At 42.5% G+C, this 16,807-nt stretch overlaps 1 protein-coding gene across 1 annotated transcript in view; it reads left to right on the top strand.

The window, feature by feature from the left end:
- The window catches only part of szt2 (SZT2 subunit of KICSTOR complex), a 259,721-nt gene that overhangs the window by 202,454 nt on the left and 40,460 nt on the right, over positions 1–16,807 (top strand). Inside the window, exons 64-66 of the mRNA XM_070886683.1 lie at positions 1,502–1,577; positions 5,274–5,357; positions 8,209–8,283. Coding sequence (XP_070742784.1) covers positions 1,502–1,577; positions 5,274–5,357; positions 8,209–8,283 — 235 coding nt within the window. The remainder of the gene's footprint in view (positions 1–1,501; positions 1,578–5,273; positions 5,358–8,208; positions 8,284–16,807) is intronic.

The following is a 16,807-nucleotide window of genomic DNA, read 5'->3' on the forward strand; positions in this document are numbered from 1 at the left end:
ATAACTCCTGTCATTTATTTTTAAACAGTGTTGGGTAATTCCATGAACTAGGTGAGATAGTAAATATCCTCAGGACAAACTGAAAGAAAGCCTTTTTTCACTGGTCCATATTTTCACCACACGATGGAAATGCAATTTAAATTCCAAAACGTAGATGCTTTCATTACTAACAGTAAAATGGGACGATTGGAGTGGAATGTGGAAAACCTGAATGGTAAGACAGATAAGAACAGGAACGAATCAACTATAACGGCTGCTTTGATAACTATTTTCAGCCCATCTATATACAAAAGAATAACTCGACTGGGACACCATCAGAGTTCTAAGATTAGTACAAGCTAATGTCTGTTAGTTTATAGACCTTATTTGTATTACAGAATTGTTAACCACGATTCTAGATTGCAACACAATGCCAAAACAGTGTTTCCATCAATTCAACTCCAAAATACTATTGCCATTGTTAACTTTTTCCACTATACACCACCTATTGTAAAATCCTATAAGTTACACGTTCTCTAATATATGTTAATGTTCTCTAACTATAGGGACAGGATTTTTATCCTAGTATCTCTGGGTTATGGAATTGAAATAGCAACTGCTAAATAGAAAGGAAGACCTTTACTAGACTTTACCATACTACCTTTTTTGCAAGCTACCTTTTAAAAAATATGAGTTTACTTTAGTCTGCCTAGTACTGATGGAATTCATAATACTTCCATTGATATTCTACACAAGCTGATGTGGCTTCCTGATTGATTCTGATTTACTGGACCAGGACAATTTATGCCCAATGGTTCTGTTGCCTTACTGTAGCTTTCCTGATGGTCACAGTGCACTGTCTCCCCACGGTGGTGAGCCCAATCATCCTGCCCTACTAATTAAAAAAAAATATTTGCTCATGAGATGTGGGCATTGCTAGCCAGCATTTATTGCCCATCCCTAATTGCCCTTGAGTGGTTTGCAAGTCAATTTCAGAGGGCAGTTAAGAGTCAACCACAATGCTGTGGGTCTGGAGTCACATATAGGCTAGACCAGGCAAGGACGGCAGATTTCCTTCCCTAAAGGATATTAGTGAACCGGTAGTTTCATGGTCATTATTGCTGATACTAGCCTTTTATTCCAGATTTATTTAATTGGATTTAAATTCCCCAGCTGCCTGGTTGGGATTTGAACTTGCGTCTCTGGATCATTAGTCCAGGGCTCTGGATTACTAGTAACATTGCCACTATGCTACCACTCCCTTGATGATACTAATGCTTCCCTTTGCCCCCTTCCCATCAACATGACATTGTGTTATGATAAGACCTACTGCACACTTGCCAATGGACCAAACTCAGTCTTACTGCAGCTCAACTCGCTCCTCCAAATGTTGCAACGTAACAATCATCTTCCACTGTCCCGAATCAGAAAATCTAATTGTTGGACCGCAGCATCCAGTTCCACTGATCACTTCATTGTAACATTCATACCCTGACCATATTTGTGGGTTTATTTCTTTCAGTTTGGGGCGGACACGGCCACTGGACTCGCGATCTATAACTTCTATTCACAAGCAGAAAAGTGATGACAGTCCAAAGGTGAGCAGTCGACAGTGTTTAGAGAATAGTTCATGGGGAAAAGCTGAGTCCTTATCCATGTAGTCCAAAAATTATGACTGCGATATTAGCAAACAAATGCTCAAAGCGTAGTACAACATTGCCTGTTCTCTCTTTCAAAGCAGGTGTTCACCTTTTTATTGTAAATAGGTTAATACTTCCAGTAACATAGCAAACTGAGGAATCGCTAAGAGTTCATAACATGCTCATTCGCTAATGTTGCCAACAGTCATTTTTAGGCTTCTATGCAATATTTAAAATAACCTTCAGTTATTTGATTCCCAGACACTTTGTAAATGATCAGTGTGATTTTATAGTTGGGTTTCTTAAATTGCAATTTAGTGACACATGACTTTTCTGTATCATTGTCAGGACTCCATGGCACAGATTGTGCAATGGTGGCTGGGAATTCTTTTCATCACTTTGCACAGCATGTGACCCTCCAACAAGCCTTTTAGGCCAACCTAAGAGAATGCTTGTTTTGAAACAAAAATAATGTATACAAATTAATGGGAAAGATGACTGTAATTGAGGCATTTATAACATGTCAGTAGGACAAGAAGCACTTAAAAAATGAAGTGGCTTGAAAAGAGATTCTTGCAATGCCAACTTTCACTGCAGCTCAATACATTTAAGTGCAAGTTGCAGAGTTCTGTCATGGTCATAGGATCATTAAAATTAATGATGGTGCATATTTTTGGTTGAAGCATGTCAGAGAGATAAGTGGACTGCCCGCACCTGCCATTATGCCACCAATCATATATGCAGACCCTGGCACATTTACCTGGCAATGGCCAAAAAACAGTTGTGCTCAGCAGGCTCCATGTCAGCAGGGAGCCAGTTGCAAAGCAATGCCATCTGCTACATGGAAACCTGTAGTTAACCTGCACTATAGGGATTGCACTGCCAGTGACAGTGAGGATCATCATCTCCCTCAGATTTCCTGCCTTCAACTTCTAAGTTAGCCTAGGGATGGCCAATATGCTGCCTGCATACGCATCATGCTGGTGTTTAATAGCATCAGTCAACATGTCAACGTTCATCTCCTTTTCCAGCGAATAACAAAAGGAACTTGACACGGCAGCCAATGTTGCCAAACTGCTGCATCCAGTATCCTTAGTTGCTGCTGTATGTGCACTATGACTAACCCGGTGCCACTTTCACCAGCATGTTCTTGGATGTGTGCTGGTGCTTGCAAACATTGTTGAACGAGATGTGAGGTGTTGTGAAGTGCTGTCTTATTGTGGGCTGCTCTTCCAAGCCAGTGATAACAAAGAAAATCATTTTAGATGCTCCTAAAGACAGCTTTAAACAGTGCTTGCACTGCAACATAGTGCATGTTACACGTATGCCTGTGTGGGAGTGAGTGAGAATGGGAACCAGACATAAGAACTAGATAGTACTAACCTTGAGGCTAAGGAGACTATGGCCCCAAGTTTCCACACGCGGCGAAAAAGGCGCCCCTCAGAGCTGTGCGCCTGTTTTTCACGCCAAAAACGGCGCCTGAAAAAAAACGTATTAAGGAGCTCGATGTCTGCTTGGCGCGGCGCACAGGGGGCGGAGCCTACCACTCGCGCCGATTTTGTAAGTAGGAGGGGGCGGGTACAATTTAAATGAGGCTTCTTGGTGCCGGCAACCCTGCGCGTGCGCGTTGGAGCGTTCGCGCACGCGCAGTCTGAAGTAAACATTGGCACTCGGCCATTTTAAAAAGTGCTGCAGAAAAAATGAAAATTTGTTTATTGAACCCTTGCAAAGGTTTGCATTTTAATTTTCTTGATATTTCTGTGTGTGAGGGAGTGCTTTTAGCAGCACTGCTGAATAAATCACCTGCTGAATTAATGTTGGCTCTTTAACCAGTGTTACTGCAGCAACTGTGCATTTTAATTCAGCCCTTACAACTCGTTACCGTTTCAATCTCCACCACTCATTCTGTAATTAAAGATAGACTGTGATAAACGGGACACATGCACTTGTTTGAGACTATTCAAATTCTTTGTAGCTGTTCAATTTTTAAAATTTTTTAATAAAACCACATTGCCCTTCCATGATCAGCACTGAGGCTTCTTGCTGCTTTCTCCCCCTGCCGTCGGTCGGTCCCGACGGCAAACCGCTGCCTCAAGCACCGAGGCTTCTTGCAGCTTCCTGCCCCTGCCGTCGGTCGGTCCCGACGGCAAACCGCTGCCTGAAAGGCCTGCCTGAAGCACTTTCACACAGGTAGGAACATGGTTTATTTAATCTTTTCTTTGCTTATAAATTTTTATTCAGGTTGGATTTATTTGTATAAGTATAACTAAGGATTGATTGTAGAATTTAATGACTTCCCTTCCCCCACTCCCCCCCCATCTCGTTCCCGACGCCTAATTTGTAACCTGCGCCTGATTTTTTAATGTGTAGACAAGGTATTTTCAAGCGTACAAAAATCTTCACTTGCTCCATTCTAAGTTAGTTTGGAGTACGTTTTCACTGTGGAAACTTTCAAATCAGGCGTCAGTGGCCGGACACGCCCCCTTTTGAAAAAAAAATTCTGTTCAAAAGTGAAACTGTTCTACCTGACTAGAACTGCAGAAAACTTAAATGTGGAGAATTCCGATTTCTAAGATACTCCGTTCTCCACCAGTTGCTCCTAAAAATCAGGAGCAAATCATGTGGAAACTTGGGGCCTATGTCCCCGCATTTAAATTCTCTTAAATGCTAGGATAGTCGATGTGATCTCTTCCAAAGAATCAAGTGCTTGCAAGCTCTGAGCCCTTCTCTAGCTCATATCTGTTCCCTTGTATTATGTACCATCTTATCATGAAAACAAAGTCTTGACTGATACAAATATTGTTTATTATATGTAAATTCACTGCCAATCAAAATTGGCATTTTATGCCTGAACGCTTGCCACTTGGTATGAGTGAAGGTAAGTGCACAGATCCCGTCTAACCCAGGAGAGAGCATTTAATTTGTGTGGGTTGTTTGTTTATATATTTTTTTTTAATCGTCCTAGATTGTAAGGCAGAAAGAACGGTGAACTCTTGCCTTGCTTAGAAAAACAGTGCAACTGTTGTAAACCCCAAGTTACAAAAAATATATGTACTTGGATTGATTTTAAAATATGCTTACATTTATTTTCACATTGCTGTGTGGGTGTTTATTACTGCTAACCTGTTTTTGATTTTCATCAAGCACTCACAGGAGCATGCTGCTTCACACCAATAAGGGTAAAAGCCCACCTTTCAGAAACTCTCCACAATAAGTCCCAAGATGGTTCAGTCTGGACAAAATAGTGAAGGCATTTGTAATGATTACCTCTGGAATAGACTTGAGGTTGTCTTTGTGGGTTACTCTGAAAATCATGCTTCACGGTGTCTTCATTGTTTATATGTGGATGGAGTCTTTGAGTTACCTGAGTCTTCAGATAGATTTATGAGTTTTATCCAATCTTAGTAGTGTTGCTAAGCTCACTGAGCTAGGTGATCTGTTCTGTTCCTGCAAGTGGAGAAAGAGGCACTTTTTGTGGAGAGGAAAAACTGGTTCGTCACCACAGAAGCACTCTGTGATGCTAGCACTGCAGTTTTATCAAACTGATACTGTGCAAAGCAGTTCCCACTGGTATCAAGCCCAAGGCATGCGGCAAAAGGTTGTAATTTTTACAGTAACTGAATTATTTGATTTGTGTATTGAAATCTATTATAGAGCATGGACGGCTCCTGTGTAATGACCTATCATCTTCAAAGGGCTCTGCCAGGTGGAATTGTGCTCATGGAACTTGCTTTCCAGGTAAGGACGACGTGTTGTGCTTGCAAAGATATCAGATATCTTTCATACATTCCATAGCTGACAGATTTGGTTTTTTTGTGTATGAGGGATGAAATTGCATTATGTTACAGGAGTAAAAAAAAATAAGCATTGGTGAATGGGAGTCAGTAGACAGATCCACTGAGTGATGTCTGACCACATAACTCATGAGTGGGTACAAAGTCAGATATATAATCTGAAGAACAAATGGACCACTTTGCATGTTCTGCCGATCTGAGGTATTATATTTCATTAGATGTGGGAATGCGGGGGGGGGAAATATTGCTTAAAAGTGTCTCATACAAGTTGATTATGCAAAAACCTGCCATTGTGGATCTGTTTGTGGTGGTATAATAACACCTTTGCTCTGGTGATGCTTCCCACTTGTATTGATGTACATTTTATTTGTGCTAAACAAAAGGTCAGAAAGGGAGAGTCATAATCAGAAATGCTTCTCTTGTTACACAGAAGATTCCTATTTTAATTGCTTCACAAGGACTAAATGTCACAAACTACGTTCGTGCTGTCGATTGCTTTTCTGGCATCCAGTTTTTGAATGAATGATTACTTCCTCCAGCTCGACTACAGAAAGACTGAAGCCTTTATCTTCAGCCCCTGGCAAAAACTTCCCTCTGTCCCACTAATTCCATCCCCTTCTCCAGCCACTGTCTCAGACTGTTCACAAGTTTGGTGTCCCGTTTGATCCTTAGCTGCGTTTCAGATTCCATATCTTTTCCATCAAAAAGACCATTTACTTCCACCTTAGCAACAACGCCGGCTCCTGCTCCTACCTCTGCCTCGCCACTGCTGAAATCTTGATACATGCCTTTCAGACACTACTGCTCCAAAGCTCTCTTTCCTAGCCTTCTATCCTCCACCTTCCATAAATTCCAACTGATGTAAAACTCTGCCGTACATATCCTGTCCCACTCATCCACCTTCCCCATTCCCACGGAGCTATGTTGGCTTCCCGTTCCCCCAGTGGATTAAATTTAGAATCCTGGGCCCAAATTTCTGGAGGCCTTATGGCACATTCCTGCTACAAGTCTGGCGGGGAATGCAGCAGAAGGCAATAGCCGAGGACCCAGATGTGCTGGATCTGTGCCCTTCTCTGGCAGTTTCTGAAATGCCTTATTTTGGGGTGGAACATCCATCTGCTCTAAACAAGGTCACTCGTTCCGGCTGATACACTGAGGAGTGGAAGTATCCGGCTTCCTGGTGGTAGACATGAGATCCCCAAAATAGGATGCATTCTGTGGACCCATCTGTCCCCTATACCATGGGACCAAAGAAAGCTTCAAAGTTGTTAGCTGTGGAATGGAAAGACAACAATGGAAAGACACTATAAATGCAAATTGTTGGAAAGTTTGATGCGATACCTAATGTCCTTTTAAGGAATACTTTTGGGTCAAGAAACTGGCATCTACATAGTATTGCATGTCACATGTACTTTCCTTCATTTGGTCATGTTGGCAAAAAAAATTATGTGATTAATAAGCTGGTTCCCTACTGTCTGCACGTCTCCTCAGCAAACAGATGGAAAAGGTCTCTACCTATCAATGAAGGGGTTAATCATTCAATATAAATTGATGTTGCCCAGGCTATAACACTAGAGCTTATCTCCGAAGAGGTTAATGTTGATAAGTAGGTTTTCTTTGCAAAGGAATTGGGAATATGCATAAAAAGAAAAAACCTAGTCAGTGTGATACTGTGACACTCTGAGATCTCAGTACAGCAGTCGGTGTGATTCTGTGACACAGTACAGCAGTCGGTGTGACACTGACATCTCAGTACAGCAGTCGGTGTGATACTGTGACACTCTGAGATCTCAGTACTCAGTGTAATACTTTAACTCAATGTGATCGCACGGCAGCATTCAGTGACTGTGATATTGTCTCAGGAATAAACTTTGGTTTCCCAGCACAGCAGTTGTTTTGATGTCATGACATTGTGGATTTCTAACGTAATATTTGGTGTGATGATAATTGACTGGCAGAACTGACAGTAGTGCTTTGCACCGGAAGTGATATCAGACAGTCATCACGTAACAGTCAACATTTCCCTCATGTTGATGTATTTGTTGAGCATCAGCAGAGTATGTTGTCAAATTATCTAGCTAGTGCATCATTAATAGGTTTTAGTTCCCTGATGGGCTTGCATACTTCACAGATAATTCAAGCAGCACATTGATAACAGATACATCTGTCGGGTCTTGTGTAAATCATCTATATCAGTGGTGTTTTGTACAGGAGAGTATAGTCAGTACATAATGTTGTGATTGACTCCCATCACTAGGTGGCACAGTGCCCTTCTTTATTCAGGATTCAGTAACATTTCAGTTGCCTGCTGTAGATTTGAAGTTATTAAGCAACTGGAATATGTGCACCAGTATTGAGTTCTTTGTGATTGACAAATGGAGTGTATGTTTAAACCTGAGGAGCTGTGTCACGTTAAACTTTTTAACGTCCTTTTTAGAACTAAGATAATCTCTTTTGGGGGAGACCCAAGCCTTGTGGGTAAATCAGAATTGCCTATATTTTTGTGGGGCCATTATACATGTATACTCTTTGGCTGGATTAATGAAATATTCATCAAATTATACAGTTTTACTCAGTGCCAAGGGAGCCTTATTGCAGGTGATTCATGATTGGCTGGTTTCCATTTATTCCTGCTGTCTCAATTATATTGGGTGGTAATTTTCAGCAAAGTAGCATGTATCTGTCATTTTAATTCAGGTCCATTAAATACCAGTGAATGAACTGCAAGAAACTAGTCATTCACAAAAAGAGGAAAATATTTATAAGCCTTAATTTGTACTCTTTCCCATTTCTAGGGCTGTTACTTCTGTGTGAAACAATATGCCCTTGAGTGCTCCCGGATTCCAATGGGACAGTCTGTCAACTCTCAGGTAACTTTAAATGTGTTCGAGCAATAGGGGATGTGCTTGTATATTTGATGGTCATACTAAATATTAAAGACAGATTATCCATTTTAACTGACCTAAAATAACAAAGCTTATAACTTAGCAGATGACTACTTTAAAAAAAAATACATATTTTAGGTTTTCTGTGAAAAACGTAAACGCTGCAGCCCCCTACTTGCTTCATTTTAAAACAAACTCGTAACCAGACATTGCTTAATTAAACACTATTAATGCTGCTGAACTAAATGAATGAAGTTTGTGAAAATGGGCAGTCTGAATACTATCATTAGAAGTGGTGCAGCTAGTTGGAACATTGTTGTAGGAGCAAGAAAAGACCATTCGACCCATTCAACTTGCTCACTACTCTTTCATCCCTGGCACCTTTGTTCGAACCCACATCCAAACTGGCTGAGAAAAGAGATTGACTGCTATAATCGGTTGAGAAACACTTAGGGATCGTATTATGGGTTGTTCCCCTTGGATACAAGGAGATGAGGCTGCTATTAAACCAAACATGAGGATGTTAACCAAGGAACTAAAGTAAATCATAACTAATACATTAGGTTTAATAGTCATCCGTTTTGCTGTCCCTTCCTTCCCATATTAATGCATCAATTCAATTGTAGCAGTTTATAGCTTCTGACATCTACTTGTATCACAGAAGTCAAACATGTTTTACAGGAAATCATTGCACCACAGTCCTTCAACACATTGGGATGCTTTAAAATACCTTGGTAGTTGCCTTTGAATATTTGTCATCTGGTGTCAGTAGCTCCCTTCATAAAGTCACGTCTCGCCAGACCTCTTAATCCATACCTCACCATGTTGAGAAAATGTTGTGTAGATTCGATTTTTCTGATGGTTCTGATTGATTCATTTTTAAATTTGTGTTGCAGTACAGAATCTGTTCAAAATTACGCTTGTGTGTTTTTATTTGATTATTAAAAGTAGCTAGAGTGATCTTGTCTATATGTTTGTAAATAATTTGTAATCTCTTCAGTCTTTATGTTCATTTGTTTGTAGTATTTGGTTGAGGCATTGCCACCTAATGAGTGAAATTACATACAACACTGTCCTTTGATAATGGAATTTGGATTTTGCATCAACAAATTCTGAAAGTATAAAACTGAATATGTAGAATACAGAAAATTTCTTGTCAATACCAAACTGTCAAAATGGAGACTCAGAGGGGATTTGTGCCAAATCTGACCCTTGACCTCTGTTAGGAGATTACGCCTGTCAGGGGAGTGTCACAGGGTCCAAGTTTCCCCAGGAGTTGCTCCGTTTTTTTTGAGCAACTAGATTTTTTTTGGAGTAACTTAGAAATCGCAATTCTCCGCATTTATTTTGCTCCAGGGTAAATGAGTTAGTTAGGTTTCCTTTGTGTTTAATTTTTACGCCTATTTTGGCCATTTAAGCGAGTTTAGCCAGCTAAAAGTTACTCCAAACTTACTTAGGCCAGCGTATGTGTCCGCTCAGAAAAACCTTGCGGTGACTTAAGAAATCAGCGCAGGTAACCAGAGATGTGGGGGGGGAGGGCGGGGAGGGAGGGAGGGAAGTGTAGTAGCAATCTTAGCCTAAATGGATCCTAGAAACTGCTATTTTTTCATGTGAAAGCATGTGATTGAACAAGTGTTCTTTTTACCAAAGAGTTACATTAACTAGTTTGTATATTAAACTGAGACTGGGGGCGGGGGGGAGAGAAAGAGAGAGACACGGGTCGGGAAGGCAGCGGCTGGCCTGTGCGGCAGGCCACTCGGCCCGTGATAGGGGCGGCGAGCATCGGGATGCGCTGGGAGGAGCTACTTTTACAAAGGTAAACAACAAATTCATAGCGTATAGATGGTGACCTTTTATTCTTTTCTTTTGAAGAGCAGGTTAGCTATCAACTGTAGATACATTACTGCTACATGTTCACATATTATTCAATCAATTCACTTGTTAATTCTGAAATGAAGTGTGATGTGATGCTCTGCTGCTTTTGAAAAATGGAAGAAAGTTCCTGTGGAGGCATAGAATAAATCCAGTAGCAATTTACAGAAAGCTTTCTGTTCATTATCCTGAGCTTGCTGTCAGAAACCTACCTAGAAATCAGAGCCACTGAGTGTGATCTAAATTACAAAGGCCAAAGTAGAAAAGACCCAAAAACGTCAAACACGAATCTCCTATCTCCATAGTGGGGCAGCTAATATACTCATCAAATCTGTTTAACAGCGGCAGGCCACTCTGCCTGGGAAGGGGCGGCGAGCATCGGGATGCGCTGGGAGGGCGAGGAGCTACTGCGCATGCGTGCAGACTCCACTGTGCATGTGCACAGCTGCCGGCACTGTTTTCGGTGCAGAGCTGTAACTCTGCCCCCCATTCAAACAGAAACGCCACGCCAGGACCAGGGAGACACAGGACAAGAGCTGCCAGAATACGTAGTAAGTTTTTTGGCGCCATTTTGAGTGCACAAAGTCGGTGCATCTCATGTTAGTGCGCCGGAAAAAGGGTTTGGGGAAACTTGGGCCCACAGAATGGCTGAGTAGGTTGGGAAACCAAATTTGACCAGAGGGTACTAGGATGACCGACAGCTCTTCTATATAAATGGCCCTGTGTATGAGAAATAGTGGAAAGGCATATAGAAAAGTCCCAGTTGAGCAACTTGGCTCCCACATCAAAAGCTCAACAATCTCTTCTGTTCTGAAAGCTGCCTTGATATTCATTTCTGGCTTAGCCCAGCCCTTGAACATTGAAGTGTCTGGAAACAAAAGGAATCTTCATGCAACTGGACTTTGTCGCTTCTCAAGATGTCTTTGACATATTGCATACCTTGCAAGCTATTAAAACAGAAAGTGTAGAGTAAAGAATTCTGCTGACACTAATATTACTCAATATAACATTCTAGCACAAAAATAGGTTGAACCTGCCATTGTTTACATATTGTTTGCTGTTTCTCAAAGAACATGTCTAACAACACTGCTTGAATCTTCAAACTGTAAATTACTAATTGTTTTGTAGCTGGAGCTATAAATCATGGGGCAAAACTTTCTGGAGAAGGCATCCCATCTTATGAAGGAAGCATTAGTCATAGAGGAATGATAATGGAGCTTGATGTTACCAAAAATGTACAGTAATTAACTCATTCTTGGATGATCTCTACATCTGGGACAACAGAGATTGCTTCATCAATCAATGTGTTGGGGGACTTAATTCCTACTACCTCAAGGGTCCTGAATCGGGAACCATCAAAATGAATACCAGCATCAATCGTAGGATCCACAACTTGCTTTGACCATGAATAGATACAGTGACTGCACCAAAAGTATTTCACCCTATGTGAAGCATTTTTGAATAGTTTGTATAGTACATCCAGACTAAACTGGTACCGAGCAATTTATGAAGGGCAGACAAAAGAGATGCCACTTCTCAATTCTTTTTTTTTAAACAGCTGTTATTGCTGCTTCTCCTGGTATTGGAAAAATGTGATTTAAAAAGGAGCAGTGCTGTGTTGAGTTTCTTCGCAGGCTCGAAGGGCCGAATGGCCTACTCCTGCACCTATTTTCTATGTTTCTTTAATCATCATCATAGGCAGTCCCTCATATCGAGGATAACTTGCTTCCATGCCAAAAAGGAATGAGTTCGCAGGTGTTTCAATGATGGAACTAATATTCCAGGTCCGAACTACATGTTGAAGGGTGGAAGATGTCTGTGCGTGGATTTTTTTAACGTGTGGTGGCCATTGCACACCAGCCAACACACGGGCTTGACAGAGCTAGGTCTTGGTCAAGTGGCAAGGATTAACAAAGGCGACTGCAGACCAGCTCTGCTGCACGGACCTAGCGTGCACATATATCGCTGTGTGGGCTGTGTTGAGTTTACAGTTTAGGTGAATAACAAGTTTGGTGACCCTTCAAATTATTAGGCTGTTGTTATGATGTTTTATGATTAATTCTGGCTTGTGGCAATGCCTCACTTAAATATATTGTACCTAGAATAGAAAATGCATGTGTGTCTGTGTTGAATGCCATATCCATCTCCATTCCTGTCTCCCATTAGGGCGCTCTAGTGTCCAAAGCTCGCATCAAGTGCCTTGCAGAAGTGAGTTCGGTCTCAGTGTCAGCGGTATGTCCCAAACTCCAGAGGCCTTACTCTCGTACACTTGCTCTCTTTCCCTGCTGCACACTGGCTCTCCTTTTGCTGGGCTTGCTCATTTTTTCTTTCTCCCCCTCACTCTGTGGCACTGACTGTTAGTCATTCTAAAGGACTGTACTAATGGTTCTGGTGTTACTGACATTGTTCTCTTTTTCAATTCATAGATATTCATTCTGTGTTGCACTGTTCAGCTATTACTTACATCAGAGGTTTGAGTAAATACTGAAAAATGGGATGTATCCATGCTCACTTTTCCCTCCCCTCTGTCACATGCCAGTTCCTCAATTATTCAGCCCGCATACATAAATTAAAATTGTTGTTCTCCCATGCAAGGAGAAAAACAATAGCTAGAATTGATGTCCCTTCAAGAAATGGCACTTGCACTGCCATTTCAGTTAGGAGATCATTCCGCTCCACCCCTTCTACTTTGTATTAAAGGTCACATTCTGGATCATACCTTGAGTCTTGACTGTTATCTTTATATGCCAGAAACAATAGCAACTATCATATATGTAGCAGCTATAATGTCAAAAAACATCTCGCAGTGCTACACAGAGGCATACGTATTAGGGGTGAAAGAGGTTGGTTTTAAAGAGGTTCTTAAAGGAGGAGAAGGAGGTGGAAGAATTTAGTGAGGGAATTCCAGAGCATGGGGCCTAGATGGCTGAAGGCATGGCCGCCAGTGATGAGGCGAATGGAGGGTAAGATGCACCAGAGGCTGGAGTCATCAACAACAACAACTTTTATTTATATAGCGCCTTTAACGTAGTAAAAGTCCCAAGGCGCTTCACAGCAATGTTATAAGACAAGACAAATAAATTTAACATCGAGCCACATAAGAAATTACAGCAGATGACCAAAAGCTTGGTCAAAGAGGTCGGTATTAAGGAGCGTCTTAAAGGAGGATAGAGAGGCGGAGAGGTTTAGGAAGGGAGTTCCAGAGCTTAGGGCTCAGGCAGCTGAAGGCCACCAATGATTGAGCAGTTATAATCAGGGATGCTCAAGAGGGCAGAATTTGAGGAGCGCAGATATCTCGTGGAGTTGAGGCTGAAAGAGATGTAAAGATAGGGAGGGGTGAGGCCATGGACAGATCTGTAAACAAGGATGAGAATTTTGAAATCGAGGCGTTGCTTAACCGGGAGCCAATGCAGGTCAGCGAGCACAGGGGTGATGAATGATTGTGACTTGGTGCGCGTTAGGACACGGGCAACCGTGTTTTAGATGACTTCAAGTTTATGTAGTGTAGAATGTGGGAGGCCAGCCAGGAGTGCATTGGAATAGTCATGTTATGAAGGTGGAAATAGGCAGTTTTAGTTATGTTGCGGATATGTGGCCATAGGCGCATTTCAGGGTCAAATATGACGGCTAGGTTGCGAATAGTCTGGTTCACCCTCAGATAGATGAGAGGGATGGAGTCAGTGGCTAGGGAACGCAGTTTGTGGCGGGGACCAAAGACAGTGGCTTCGGTCTTCCCAATATTTAATTAGAGAAAATTTCTGCTCATCCAGTACTGGATGTCAGACAAACAATCTGACAATTTAGAGACCGAGGAGGGGTCGAGAGAAGGGGTGGAAAGTTAGAGCTGGGTGTCGTCAGCGTACATGTGAAAACTGACTCCGTGATTCCGGATGATGTCGCCAAGGGGGCAGCATGTAGATAAGAAATAAGAGGGGGACAAGGATAGATCCTTGGGGTCACCAGAGTTAACGATGCAGATTGGGAAGAGAAGCCATTGTAGGTGATTTTCTGGCTACGATTAGATAGACAAGAATGGAACCAGGTGAGTGTAGTCCCACCCAGCTGGTCGATGGTGGAGAGGTCAACCGTGTCAAAGGCTGCAGACAGGTCAAGGAGGACAAGGAGAAATAGTTTACCTTTGTCACAGTCACAAAGGATGTCATTTGTGACTTTGATGAGAGCCATTCTGGTACTGTGGCAGGGGCAGAAACCAGATTGAAGGGATTCAAACATGGAGTTCCAGGAATGATGGACACGGATTTTGGAGGCGACAACATATTCAAGGACTTTGGAGGGGAAACGGAGATTGGAGATGGGGCGGTCGCTAGCAAGGACAGAGGGGTCGAGGGATTGTTTTTTGACGAGAAGGGTGATGGTAGATTTGAGGGAGAGGGGGACAGTACCTGAGGAGAGAGAGCCGTTAACAATGTCGGCTAACATGGGAGCCAGAAAAGGAAGTTGGGTGGTCAGCAGTTTCATGGGAATAGGGTCGAGGGAGCAGGAAGTGGGTCTCATGGACAGGATGAGCATGTAGAGGGGAGATCGGAGAGAAACTAGAAGAAAATGCGAGTTTAGGGCTAGGGCAGGGGGAAACCTCAGAGGAACTTTGGCCCGGTGGGCTAGGGGAAGGAAGGGAAGTGGCCGTGGCAGCTGATTGGATGGTTTCTATCTTTGAGACAAAGAGGTCCATGAGCTCCTCGCGCTTGTTGTAGGTGAGTGTGATGAAAACTGGGGAGACGGGTTTGAGAAGACGGTTAGCAGTGGAGAATAGTAGCCGGGGATTATCTTTGTATTCCAGAATGTTCCTGGTATAGTGAGCAATTTTGTCAGACAAGAGTAGGACCCGATAGTGCTTTTATGTGGTCCAACCAGATCTGGCGGTGAATAGCTAAACCAGTTGTCCACCACATCTGTTCAAGTCTGCGTCCCTTGGACTTGAGAGAGCGAAGGTGAGGGTCGTACCAGGGGGAACGGCCAAGGTGAGAGATTAATGGTTTTAATTGGGACTAGGGCATCAAAGACAGTGGTGAGGGTGTTGAGTAGATTGAGTCGGAGGAATGGAGGGAGCTCGGGTGGGTGTAGGGCTATAGGAGGTTAGAGAGATAGGAAGGCGGAAGGCCATGAAGAGATTTAAACACGAGGATGAACATTTTAAATTTGAGATGTTGGGGGACTGAGAACCAATATAGGTGAGGGATGGCAGGGTGGTTGGGTGAGCGGGGCTTGCTGTAGGGTAGGATACAAGCAGCAGTGTTTTTGACTAGCTGAGATTTACAAAGGATGAAGGATGGGAGGCTGATGGGGAGAACATTGGAATTGTCAAGTCTGGAAGTGACAAAGGGATAAATGAGCATTTCAGCAACAGATGGGCTGATGTGAGGGTGGAGGCAGGCAATCTTACAGAAGTGGAAGTTGACTTATGTGTATGGTTGATACCAAGGGCCTGCATGTAGATGAGGAAAAGGAAGGAGCCAAGAATAGATGGTGCGGGGATGGGAAGAGAACCCATTGCTTATGCTCTGGCTACGATAAGTTAATTGTGCAACCAAACGAGGATAGTCCAACCGAGTTGGAGAATAGAGGAGCGGCGTAGGATGAAGATGGTGTAGTTGACAGTGTCTTGGACATGGAGTTGAGGGAGCGATGATGGTGGGGGGTGGGGAACGGGGTACATCAGGTGGAACAACCAGGTGGGAAAGAGTAACGATTTTGTTCGGCTTATTCAGTCAGTACGATTCCCATTCTATCCAACATCTAAATAAAATATTAAACGTAACTTCTAGGAGTGATGGTAACGGCAGATTTTGTGGTAACTAATCATGATCCCTTTATCCCCATGATACCCAGCTTATCACAAGACCTTGAAAATGAATCTTTTGCACAGTAGTCACTGACACAATCTGTTATTCAGAGAAGTCACTATTTGCCAAGAGGCATTCATTTCTCTAATATAGAGGTCTCAAGAAATGAGCATTTCTGGTGGATTCCAACTGCAGTGTTTTTTCTCGTGCAGCCCTAGTGACTGGTGCCTTTATCGATGATCGGAACCACAATATGGTTCCTGGTACAAAAAGTCAGGCATGCTGTATTATTTCAAATAGCTTGTCCACTATAGCTCAGAGAAGATAGCGATATACAGCCCAACAATTGTTAAGTACATAAAGAAATAAGGACAAATACTATCCCACTTGCTTTGCCTTACTGTTGTGAAAATCTAGCATTGTTCCTGTTTAAATGTATCAGGCCTCTCTGCTCAACACCTCAGTAATACACAGAATCTCGTGCCAGGTACCCTCTTCTGCAGAGATCAAAAGTGCACTCGTATCATAGGGCTTCTTAATGATACATCCCTATACAACCTTCCAAACCAGAGGATACATTAAACCTGATGCCTGAAACCAAACAGGATAACAGGTGCCCTTGAGGCTGTTGATCCCTGGGAGTGGAAAGTCTCCATATGTGTTCTCCACACTCACAAGGGGACAGCAATTCCTATTTGAATGTTGAGTTCTCATAATCAACCCTTTACATGAGTAATAAATATCAATAAAAGATTTGGAGGAATGCTTGTTTTAAATACTGACAGTGCAACCAGGTGGACATCTGTGGAAATGCTGGTAGGGTCTAATGGTGCTTT

Source organism: Pristiophorus japonicus, chromosome 8 (assembly GCF_044704955.1).
Source record: "Pristiophorus japonicus isolate sPriJap1 chromosome 8, sPriJap1.hap1, whole genome shotgun sequence".
Taxonomy (NCBI): domain Eukaryota; kingdom Metazoa; phylum Chordata; class Chondrichthyes; family Pristiophoridae; genus Pristiophorus; species Pristiophorus japonicus.